Source organism: Ranitomeya variabilis, chromosome 5 (genome assembly GCF_051348905.1).
Source record: "Ranitomeya variabilis isolate aRanVar5 chromosome 5, aRanVar5.hap1, whole genome shotgun sequence".
Lineage (NCBI taxonomy): Eukaryota > Metazoa > Chordata > Amphibia > Anura > Dendrobatidae > Ranitomeya > Ranitomeya variabilis.
Window position 1 is genome coordinate 456,659,806 of NC_135236.1, and position 12,792 is coordinate 456,672,597.

Below are 12,792 nucleotides of genomic sequence, written 5' to 3' on the forward strand. Positions count from 1 at the left end.
AGTTTTTGTGAGGGAAATGTGAAAACATGCTCTGTGGGTTAAGTTTGTTATCAGCTTCTGCATGGGAAATGTGAGAACATGCTCTATGGTTGAAATTTGTGATCAGCTTCTGTGGGGGATATGTGGAAACATGCTCTATGGGTGAAATTTTATCAGCCTCTGTGGGGGAAATGTGAAAACAAGCTCTGTGGGTGAAATTCATTATGAACTTCTGTGGGGATACTGTGCCCAAAAGCCTCAATATACTCTGCAGCCATTTCTGAAAGCATAGTGTACCTAAAAAAAAAATTGTATTCTACCTTTGTGGCTGTGCCTAATGCTCATTAAAGGATTTAACTACTCAATCTAATTACAGAGCCTCTAAATTGTCATGGATGGCTATTTTGTCTCACTACAACAGTTCTTGACTTGTTGAGAAGTGGTTAATTTGCTTGACTGCTGCCTTCCTTGGATATGGTACATGTTTATCAGGCTGCCTCGCTGAGATGTAACCCTGATTCTCCGTTACCCTTGTGTACTCTGAAGCCTCGTCTATGGAAGTACTGTGGCAAATGTTGCTGTGTGTACTCTGTAATTCTGCCTGTGGGGGTACTGTGTCACATTGTCTGGGTGTGAAACTTTCAACCAGCTTCTCTGGAGAAAATGTGAAAATATGCTCTGTGGGTGGAATTGGTTATCAGCTTCTGTGAAGGAAATGTGGAAACATGCTCTGTGGGTGAAATTTTAAACTAGACTGCAGGCAGCAAGCCTCTCGGCGGACCGCCAGCTCCATTCAAGTTTATACTACCAGCTTTTCATCAGCGGCATTTGTAACATAGGCTACTGCAGCTGACATTTTGGAGATATGGGAGTACTGTGCCCCATTTTCTGTGGGTAAAATCTGTAAGCTCCTTCTGTAGGGGTACTATACCCCATGCTCTGTGGGTGAAATTGATAACTGGATTGATAGTAGCAAACTTCAGGGTCTGAGAAGGCACTGTTAAATTTTTTATATTTTCATTCACTTTCTATTTTATCATGATTGCTATAAACCCCTTAAAAGGGAATCTGTCACCCCCTGGGACGTATATGACCTATTAATATGGGCATACAGGTGATAGAACTGTTAAACTAATCCTACTGGTATGCCTTACATTAGTGGTCTTGCTGTTGAGAAATCTTATTTTCTTTCTTTATGCTAATGATTTCTTCCAGGCCCTGGGGTGTATGGGGCCTGGAAGAAATCCCTGCCTCCTATCTTCATTTTAATACTACCCCCATCCCGTGCATGTCAGTTCTGGTACCGGAATCCTGCCCCTCCACCCTGCACTCCCTCCACAAACCATGCATTTTTCTCCCTTCTTTGGGCAATGTATTCAGGGATTTTCAGGCACCAGCGAGTCACTGTTACCTCCGGGGTGTACGATGATAAGGTGCTCTCCCCACTTCCTGCCTGCATAGTCATCGCTAGGAACCATGTGTATATAGTGTTAACTAAGCAGGGAGGAAGTGGGGAGAGCACCTTATCATCGCATATGCCGGAGGTTACTGGAGCGGAAGTCACCGACGCCTGCGCCTAAAGAAAGAAAATAAGATTTCTTAACAAGACCGCTAATGTGAGGCATACAGGTTGGACTAGTTTAACATTTCTATCACATGTATGCTCATAATAATAGGTTATATATGTCCCAGGGAGTGACAGATTCCCTTCTAGTAATTTGTTTGCAGGGCAATTGTCCTGCTCATATCCCCATTTTTCTTCATTTACAGCCCTCTAGCCCTTACTCTGACAATTATACACAAATTTAACAGCACTGAAGTTTGGTTCCCCATTGACATATATATGGTTTGGTGTCCAGGATCAAGTTCAGATCCCAAACTGGACTTTTTAAAAAGTCCGGCTGAAGCGATCTCAAACATCCAGGGGTTCACTTATAACTCATTTAGAGTTGTCTGGCTACCATTAAAAGCTACCCCTTAACATTTATATAGCAAAATAAATGATGCATTTCAAAATGACATCTTGTTCTGTAAAGGCATGCCCTGATATGTATATGTCAATGGATTTTTTTTTAAAGTGATAGCTCCATGAAAAATAGGAGGACAAACTGAAAACATAAAAATAAGAACTGGCTGCATCCTTAAGGAGTTAAAAGGAATCTGTCACCTCTTTTTTTCGCATATAAGCTGCGGCCACCGCCAATAGGGGTTTATCTGCAGCATTCTATAATGCTGTAGATAAGCCCCCGATGTAACCTGAAAGATAAGAAAAACAAGTTAGATTATACTCACCTGGGGCTGTCTGGGTCCGATGGGTGTTGCAGGTCTGGGTCAGGCGCCTCCCATCTTCATACAATGTCGTCATCCTCCTTGCTTCGTGTCGTGACGCCCATCGGACCTGAACCGCCCCTGGGTGAGTATAATCTAACTTGTTTTTCTTATCTTTCAGGTTACATCGGGAGCTTATCTACAGCATTACAGAATGCTGTAGATGAGCCCCTAATGGAGGTGGCTGCAGCTTATATGCAAAAAATGAGGTGACAGATTCCCTTTAATATTGCCAGGAATTGACATGTCTACTGTGCTGTACTCTACTAAATGATTGAATATTGACAATATATATTATAATCAGTATAATAAGAATCATTAAAAATAGTTTTTGTATGTCATTTTTATAAATTTTTTGTACATTATAATATATTTAATCTACTAATGAAGACATTGCACTTTTGCATAAATATGTACTAAAAGACATCTGCTCTGGTATTTTTAATTGTATATGTATATTACAGAAATCATGGTAAAAGCACTATACAGATATATTTGTCAAAATATCGAAAACATAACGTCTCAAACAAAAAACAGCGCATGTCTTAATTTATGATATTTAGGAAGAAAATGTATTAATTAAATTGTTTTTTATTTTTCAGACATAAGTGGAACTACAATTTGTCCTAATGTAGTCATGGAAGAAAATGACTCACATTTTCCACATGGACCTCGTCTTCGTTATTTACGTCTGGATGGAAATGAAGTTAAACCACCAATTCCATTAGATCTTATCATTTGCTTTAGACTTCTTCAGGCTATTGTCATTTAGGTATCTACTGTATAACTAAATTAAACTGATTGAGATTGACAAAATGAACGCAAATCATTTTACATTCATAATCAACTCTCAAGGAATTTTTGTATTGATGTAATTGGATGGGATTAACATATTTTTGTAAACTAATGCCTCTGTTTGCAGAATAACCATATATCAGCACAGCTAAAGCAGCTGAGGGATCAACTTTCCTGAATCCAAAGGTTACAGGTTTTGGCAGATAATGCTACAAATTGGGGTGTTCCAAGAGTATAGCCCATATGTTTTAATGTGTAATGTAAAGCGTTATTTTAAACTATAGTAATGTTGGTATGGCTCAATTAATGTATTAGTGTTTTTACATTGGGTTCCTTATTGGAATCTTTAAAATATCAATGTACTAAAACTATGAATTAAATGTGGATGTTAGTTGTAAAGCGACAGACATTTGACTGACTTGGTGTTTCACCATGATGCACTGTACATGGAAACTATGCACCAGGTTAACCTAATAATAGGGAAATGTTTATGTACCTCTGTTTTCTGTTTTATTTGTGCAAATAGTGACAACTTTATTGTAAATCTGTAAAAATTAAAATTAAAGTAATCGAAAATAATTTGCTTATAATTTCCATTTTGTTAATTTTAAGATCTGTAATTCAAAAGCAAGCATACAAAAATGTATACAACACCATAAAATAATGAACACAGTGGCATACAAAGAAATTCCCATTAAAAATATAACAGGTTCAAGTGTCATAAAAGTGCATAACCACAGTTTTTTTTCTATAAAGAATTACCCAAAATTATTTCTGAAATTAGAAAATGTGACAATTTGAAAGGTGCTTTAGAATTAAAGAATACAGATGATTATGAAAAAAGGAAGATGTAGGTGTTAAGGCTTGGAAGGACTATAGATAGAAGGTATGTCAGTTCCAATTTACTAAAAGCCATATAAATAAGCAAGAGAAGCTTTGGGATTCATTTCTGTGGATCAATGAGAGAAAATTGGAACTTTTTTGACCTATGTAACAGAGTTATGTCTGGAGAAGGAAGAATGAAGCTTATGCTGAAAAGACAACCTAACTACCAGGAAGCATGACAGTGGCTCAATGATTCTCTGGGGATGTTTTACTGGAAACCAAACTATGTGCAGGACAAGAGGGATTCATTGAAGTATCAAAAAAATCTTAGGAGAAATTGTCATGCCTTGTGTAAGGAAGTTGAAATTTGGGTGTCTTTTGAACTTTCAACAGGAAAAATCACACCTCATTAAGTCCATTAAGGTGTAATTTCAGAAGTCCTAGGAGATTCTGGTGTGGCCACTACAGCCACTTGACTTGGATTCCATAGTAGGTATTTGGAAAGATTTGAAGAAGGTGGGTGTAGCATGTAAAAATTTAGATTATTCTAGAACTGTAAGCTATTGTCCATTAGGAATGGGCTATAGCTACTTAGGAACAATACCAGAAGCTTGTGTATATCTATGTAACACATTGGCATCATATCATAACAGGTAAAGGGTGCTCTACCAAGTGCAAAAAGTGCAATAGGGGGTAGATAGTTTTGATTTCAACTGAAATCAGGGAGAACTCTTTGACCCGAGTGAGAAAAATATTAAAAATTGAGTGTCTTCGATGGCTGATATCTTTTAATAGCTAACTGAAAAGGTCGTAACAAATAGAAAGCTTTTGAGACTACTCTTTTCATCGGGCATAGTAGGGAACCACACAAAATGTGAAGAGTCGCACATTTATGCACAACAGGACATATAACTATTTCAGTGAAAAAGACCATTGACGTGAAAATTCTAAATTTTTAGTATTTCTCTACATACTGGCTAATAAGATCAGATATATATTTAGCCTTGAGAGAAAAATGAGTGATGCGACCATTAGTGAGTAGAACTATGTTGATAACTGTGATGACACATCATTTAATCTTAATTATGTATATATCTATTTTCAGTTGGTCAAGAACCATAGACTATTGCTATATAAGTCTGAAACATTGATTTTTCCAATAAATACATTTATTTATGTAAATTAAAAAATAATCAAAACAAGTACACATATTTGGTATCTCCTCGTTCATAACAATCTGCTCTATTAAAATGTCCCACAAGTTAACCCCTTCAGTGAACACCGTAAAAAAAAGGCAAAAAACAATGCTTTATCATCATACCACCGAACAAAAAGTGCAATAAAACGTGATCAAAAAGACTAATGTAAATAAAAATGGTACATCTGAAAATGTAATCTTGGCCACCAAACAGCTACATCAGCAGAAAAAATAATGATAGCTCTCAGAATTAAGCAATGCAAAAATAATGATTTTTTTTTCTATAAAATAGTTTTTGTTGTGTAAAAGCACCAAAGCATAAAAAAATAAATTGGGTATCGCTGTAATTGTAGTGAACTGAATAATAATGCTGCCTTACCAATTTTACCATACGCAGAACAATATCAAAAGAAAACCCCAAATAGCAGTTCCTGAATTGGAAGTTAGGAACAATCTCACCCATTCCAGCTTTCTGACTCATTCTCTGTCCATAGACCAGGGGATATTGCAATCAGCCGGATCCCATCCTGGTCTCACCCAGACAAAACTCTTCTCCCCTCCCAACATGATTATTTTGTTGAAAGTTAGGTGGTCTACACTATGAAGAGACAGCAACATACACTTATCCATCAGGTCACCAACAGCATGCTGAAGACATGTTCTGAGAGAACTGTGTCTGCATGACAAAACCTCAGGCAACTCTTCCATTTTTGAAGACCAAAATGTAAAATGGTCCAAATTCCCCCGGATGGTATTGACATTGAGCTTGGAATACTCGGAATAGTTGAAATACCATCCTCTCCAGTGGTTCACAACATGTCAGACTTGTACTCTGTTCTGATACTCTGTTCTGCTGATGCACGGGCTGGTGTAAAAAATGTGTGAAATGACTCACAGAAATTGCTTATGCCACTTACACTGCCACTGCTAATGTTTTTGTTGTAATGTCTTGACGTTCCCGGGGTTAGAGGTCTATAACTGCGATGCACACTGTGTGCCTCTCTGTTGTCTTGCCGAAAACCACTCTTAAGATTGTCTACAAGTAGAGTGTTTCGATACTCCAGCATGCGCGCATCCCTTTCCAGGGGGGGGAAGCATCTGGCAAAATTTACTCTTGTACTATGGATCTAACAGAGTGACAACCCAGGAGTCAGCACTATTTCTAACCGTAAGAGTACAGGCATCATGTTGAAGTCAGTGCAGCATGAAGGTGCTCAAGCATTGGCCGCTTCTATGAGGTCCAAGTCCATAGTGTGGTGGTGGCAGGGTGACACTGAAACTTGCTTCCTCCGTGCCTCCTCAAGGGTTCTGCTTGGACCCTACTTCATCTGGCCCCGGATCAAAAAGGAAAATATTTTGGCCATTGGTGCAGATGATTTCCTCATCTGGTTTCTGTGAATCTTTGGAGCAGACCACTAATGCCCATGGAATTGAATGTTTGAATAGCTCTGCAGACTGGCCCATCTGTGGTTTCCTACTGTGAGTTGGGTGGTTGGAAAATTGTGATGCAGGGGGAAACAAGGATGATTGCGGTACCACCTCTGAGGATTTTACTGTGTGTGATGTTAAAGTGGAGGAAGAGGAGGAGAGTATCACTAGCCATCCACTGGAGCACAACTTCTTTCTGAACCTCATCTACAAGGCATACTGCTGTAGGACTGAAAAAGAAAGGAAGTCGACTAGCCAAGGAAAAGATGCTGTCAGTTGTCTTTGGATAGGATAAGACAATGTTTGTTAAGTTGAGCTTTCAGTAACATTAACACCCAACCCACGAACACATCAAACAACAAGGCTATTACCCTTTCTACCACTACCTCGCTTTTTCCCACTCATGTTCTATGTACCCTTCACCTCTTTTAACCAGCTGTTTCACAACCTTAGGTCCAAAGAACAATCACTATTTATTTTCTTAGATAGTGTGCCTGATCAACACTATTAGCCCTAATGATTTTGATTAGCAAATGTGGCCTCCTGGCTGAACCCCAATATTAGGCCTAATGATTTTGGTTAGCAAATGGGCCTCCTGATGTCTGACTGAAAACACAGTTTTAGCCCAAAAGATTTGAATTAGCAAATAGGGTCTCCTGACTGCAACACAGATTTAGCCCAAACAATTTGGATTAGCAAATGGGGCCTCTTGACTGCAACAGTTTTAGCACAATATAGTTAGATGCTGGAAGGTTGATTTCACACTGAACAGGATCCTATCTAACAAAATGACAAGTTCACTGGCAGAAGCAGGAGTCGACTCTCTGCACTTTTACACTGAGAAAATGGTGCCAACAAAACAAGATGTCCGCTTTCTATATGAAGAGGCACATGTGACTTTGTCACATCACAGAAGCCCTTGTGTCATGACTTTTTTTCCAACAAAATTTGCAAAACCATATTATTAGGGACCACATCACATTTGAAATTACTTTGTGGGGTCTATATGACAGAATATACCCAAAAGTGACACTATTCTAAAAATTACACTGCTCAAAGTGTTCAAAGCCACATTCAAGAAGTTTATTAACCCTTCAGGTTCTTCACAGGAAGTAATGGAACGTGGAAGGAATGAACATTAAACTTTTTTCGCAAGAGTTTTACATTAGACTCCAATTTTTTTATTTTCACAAGTGAAAAAGGAAAAAATGGACACAAAATTTGTTGTGCAATTTCTCCTGAGTACGTCAATACACCATATGTTGGGAAAAAACACTTTTTGAAAATAGACCAAATATAAGGGATGCATCATTTAAAAGTGGGATAAAAATAAAACTACAAAAGTGAACATGTATCGTATCTTTATACAGAGTGGTTTCCCAGCATTGGTACACCTCTATAATAGGTTACAGATAATCAATATCTCTTTGTATGGGGTTATTTCTCTAATTAAATCATGACTGAAGTCCATGCATCTATGTAACTTTTTGTAGATATATCTATTTCACTTCTATCCTAACAGGTAACACTTTAGAAACTAAAAGACAGACACATTTAGCTCCCCCAACCAGTTTTGCCTACACAGGCTTCATCAGGGAACCAGTGCGATAGTGATCAGTGTTTAATGGAAAACTACTGTTTGTGCGCAAGTAAGGGCTCGGAATGGAAGGAGTGCCATTTGACTTTTTAAATGCAAAATTTGCTGGAATCAATAGCGAATGCCATGTTGAGTTTGGAGAGGCCCTGATGTGCCTAAAAAGTGAAACCCCCTACAAGTGACTATATTTTAGAAACTTGACCCCTCAAGAAACTTATCTAGATGTATTGTGAGTACCTTCAACCACCAGGTACTTCATAGAAGCTTATAACGTTGAACAGTGAAAATAACAAAAATCACATTTTCCACACAAACATTTTTTTTAGTGCCAAGGTTTTTATTTTCACAAGGCTAAGACTACGTTCACACTTGAGTACCGGGGCTTTGCGGATGGCTGCATACTTCCTCCCTGAAGCTCTGCCCACTTCTGTACTTCTGTTTAGGTCTGCCTACTTCTGCATGCATCCTGCGTATCTATCTTTAACATTGTGTACACAGGACATGCGAATGTATGCGGATGTGTCGTTTTGACGCACCTGCCAACCACAAGGGAAGGCAACTTTTTTTATGCCGTTGTGGATTGCCCCCAGTAGGGCAGTGGGGTACTCGGCACCGGGTCCCTCGGTTCGCAAGGGGGATGTCACGGTGGCTGACCCGGTCCGTGGCCCTAGGGACCTCCGTGTATGAAAGGGGGAAAGCTCTTTAAAGGGAAAGTGTTCGGGATACCACCTGTGGTATTCGGTCAGGGTGCTTTAAGGTGTCCGCTGGGGTGATGTTATGGCAGATAGATGGTATACCTTCCCACAGGTGAAGTGTATCCCTAGGGCTTCCCAGTGTGTGGATGGTGGATGGTGAGAGGCGCAGTGAAGAACGAGGACAAACGGTTGCAGTCTCTTTACCTTTTTACTGAAGGCTTCAGCATCCACAGTCCAGAGCACCAGATCACAGGGCAGGCAGAGACTGGCCGGTTTGAAGGCAAATCCAGAGTCCCCTTCTCCAGGTGGAAATCAGTAGCCTTCCTCTAGCACCTTAGTGTTGTAGTACCTTATTGCTGAGCCTCTCATAAGGTCCTCACAACTGTGGTGGATGTTCTAGATGTTGTGTCTCTGTCCCCCGGATGGAAAGGACAAACCTGTATGACCAGTGGCATGAGGCTTTTTACAGGGACTCTATCACGCCCCAGCCTCTTGTTGGTGTCACCTTTCCTCCTGGGTATAGGGCGGGCAGGTAAAGTGAAATTAGCTGTCCTGCCGGTCTCTGGAGCAAGGCATAAAGGACTGTTGCTCCCTCGGTGTTCCGGCTACCGGGATACTGCGCCTCAGAAGGAGGCAACCTGTGCAGGGCAGAAATCCATCTGGTTTTCACTCCTTTTTCTATGACTTCGTTTTTCACCCACTCTACAATACAGTTCTCTGTTTGTGTCTCTTTCTGGAAGCTGCCGCACGTGGGGCAGGCGCAGCCCCGTGGCCTTCTGTCTAGGCCTCTGACAGGATCCCACCCCTGTTAGGGTTCAGCTACCTGAGCAAAGCTCAGACAGCGTCTGCCTTCTGCCTCACTTTCTATCCAGACCACCAGTGTTTTACCTAATGTGAAGAGTGCCCTAATAAATAGGAGCTTAGCTCCCTCTGGTGGACTGGAGTATGAAGTGTGTTGTATGTTTGCGATACCTGCTAAAGAGTTCTCCTTTATTGCCTTCAAACGTAACATCACTCCCCCCAGAGGAGAATGATATTACTGCAATGACCAGGACCCTGGGGCACTGCAGTTGCGTTTGAAGAATTCATAAGGCAGCTTTATTCTTTGGGTCAGTATGATCACATTGATATCACATTTATATAGTTTTTTCATGCTTTGGCACTTTTACACAATAAAAACTATTTTATAGAAAAATTAATTATTTTTGCATCGCTTTATTTTGAGAGCCATAACTTTTAAATGTTTCTGCTGACGGAGCTGTGTGGTGGCTTTCTTTTGCAGGATAAGATGAGATTGTGGCAATGATGCGGTGATACAACATATGTGTACTTTTTTTTCTGGTGCATTGCCTGACTCTTCCCACTTGCCCTGTGGCGGTGGCAAGTGGGGTTCATATTTGGGGGATTGATGTCACCTTTGTATTGTCCAGTGACATCAAGCCCCATTACTAATCCCATAGTGCTATTGTATAAAAAAAACAAGCACCTAGAAAACAGTCCTTTATTTGAAAGAATGACACAGACTCTTTTATTGACTCTAAATTAAACCATAGTCACATAATCACCCAGTCCACTGAAGACAATGTTCCCTGCAAATTAATTGAAATAATAATTAACAATATTCTTCACCTGTCCGAAGTAAAGAGGTAATCCATAATGTCCCATGAAGATCCTGATGACTTTGAGAGCAGTCACTAATGTGATTGAATGCACTTGGAGTTAGGGACAAATTTTAACTTGCAAAAAAATGCTGTTTAAACACACATACTGAACACAAAAATAGATGTTTAAAACAAGTGCAAAAAAGGCGTGGTAATTATGTACACCAAAAGTGTCAAACACCTGTTGTATAGGAGGAATGGAAGACCATTCGGAAATTAATATAAACCTAATGAGAAAACCCAGAACATAAGATCAAAGAGTAATAGGACAAAAATAGAGAAATTGTTACGAATAAAATACATTTATCAATAGTGGTAAATAGTAATACAAACACATAAGGTGCAAATATTAACACATAATAGGGTAAAAATTAAATAATAAAGAATGATATGTATATTTATCTAATGACCGCCTCACCAGGAAAAAAATACTACAAGGCTGTATAACAATAGAATAATAAATAATTATGACCGTAGTGAGAGAACAATTTGAGACAACTAGTTGTGCAAAAAGTTCAAAAATAATAGAACAATTTTTCAGTTTTTAGAGAGTCCTGTATATCAGCTGATGTTATTTGTGGGTTTTTCATTGCATCCTGAACAATTATTCTGGCAGTTGTGGTCGACTTTTTTGTTGGTCTTCCTGACCGAGATTTTGTTTTAATAGAGCCCTTGATTTTCCATTTGTTAATCACAGTTTGAACGATGATAATTGGCATTATCAAGTCCTTGGAAATCTTTTTTTATCCCTTTCCTGTTTTATACAGTTCAACTACCTTTTCCCGTAGATCAGTTGACAATTCTTATGCTTTCTCCATGACTCACAATCCAGAAATGTCAGTGGCTGGATGAAAGATGCAAGAGTCTGTCTGGATCCCAGAAACTCACTCAACTTTTATGCACACACACTGATTACATGAAAACAGGTCACAGGTGAGGATGTTACCTTTAGTAGCCATTCAAACCACTTTTTGTCAACTTCTTGAGATCTCAATTCCAGCCAATTCTGCATTGAAAAAGTCAAACGGCACTTCTCTTCCAAGCTCTGCCATGTGCCCAAACAGTGGTTTATCCCAACATATGGGGTATTGGCATATTCAAGAGAAATTGCACAAACATTTTTTTGGGTTCATTTTCTCATTTTACACTTGTGGAAATAAGAAAAATTGGTTCTGAATTAAAATGTTTGTAAAAAAAGGTTAAATGTATATTTTTTTCCTTCCACATTGCTTCAGTTCCTGTGAAGCACGTAAAGGGTTAATAAACTTCTTGAATGTGGCTTTGAGCACCTTGAGGGGTGCAGCTTTTAGAATCGTGTCACTTTTGGGTATTTTCTGTCTTGTACTTCCCTCAAAGTGACTTTAAATGTGAGGTGGTCCCAAAAAAAATGGTTTTGTAAATTTTGTTGTAAAAATGAGAAATCGCTGGTCAACTTTTAACCCTTATGACTTCCTAACAAAAAAAAGTTTCCAAAATTGTGCTGATGTAAAGTAGACATGTGGGAAATGCTATTTATTAACTATTATGTGTGACATATCTCCCTGATTTAAAGGCATAAAATTCAAAGTTTGAAAATTGCAAAATTTTAAACATTTTCACCATATTTCAATTTTTTCATAAATAAGCGCAAGTAATATCAAAGAAATTCTACCACTATCATTAAGTACAATATGTCATGAGAAAACAGTCTCAGAATCAGCGGAATCCTTTAAAGCATTCCAGAGTTATAAATTCTTAAAATGACAGTGGTTATAATTGTAAAAATTTGCCTGGTCATTAAGTTGCAAATTGGCTCCATCACTAAGGGGTTACCGCATAGTGTACTGGAAAACAGTAACAAAATTCCAAGTGAGGTAAATTTTGAATAAAAATGCAATACTGACATTGCTCTTTGGGAATTGTTTTTACAATATTATTGTTGCATATGGCAAAAAATCACATTCTCAAGCAGGGAACCTTTAACCCCTTCACACCGCAGCCCTTTTTTTTGTTTTTGCGTTTCTGTTTTTTTCTCCCCTTCTTCTCAGAGCCATAACTTTTTCCATTAATATGGCCATGTGAGGGCTTGTTTAATTGTGGGACGAGTTGTACTTTTGATTTACACTGTTGGTTTTACCATGTCGTGTACTCGAAATCGGGAAAAAAATTCCAAGTGCGCTGAAATTGCAATAAAAGTGCAATTCCATAACTGTTTTTTGGGATTTTTTTTAACATGTTCACCAAATGCTAAACCTGACCTGCCATTATGATTCTCCAGGTCATTACGAGTTCGTAGATACCAAACAT

At 38.8% G+C, this 12,792-nt stretch overlaps 1 protein-coding gene and 1 long non-coding RNA gene across 3 annotated transcripts in view; one reads left to right on the forward strand and one right to left on the reverse strand.

Annotated features, from left to right (window-relative positions):
• KERA (keratocan) overlaps positions 1-3,681 on the forward strand; it is a 64,428-nt gene extending 60,747 nt beyond the window's left edge. For both annotated transcript variants that reach the window (XM_077265427.1, XM_077265426.1), the window contains exon 3: positions 2,910-3,681. In XM_077265427.1, coding sequence (XP_077121542.1) covers positions 2,910-3,079 — 170 coding nt within the window. In that variant the 3' untranslated portion in view covers positions 3,080-3,681. The remainder of the gene's footprint in view (positions 1-2,909) is intronic.
• The window catches only part of LOC143776250 (uncharacterized), a 91,022-nt gene that overhangs the window by 32,183 nt on the left and 46,047 nt on the right, over positions 1-12,792 (reverse strand). The window lies entirely within an intron of this gene.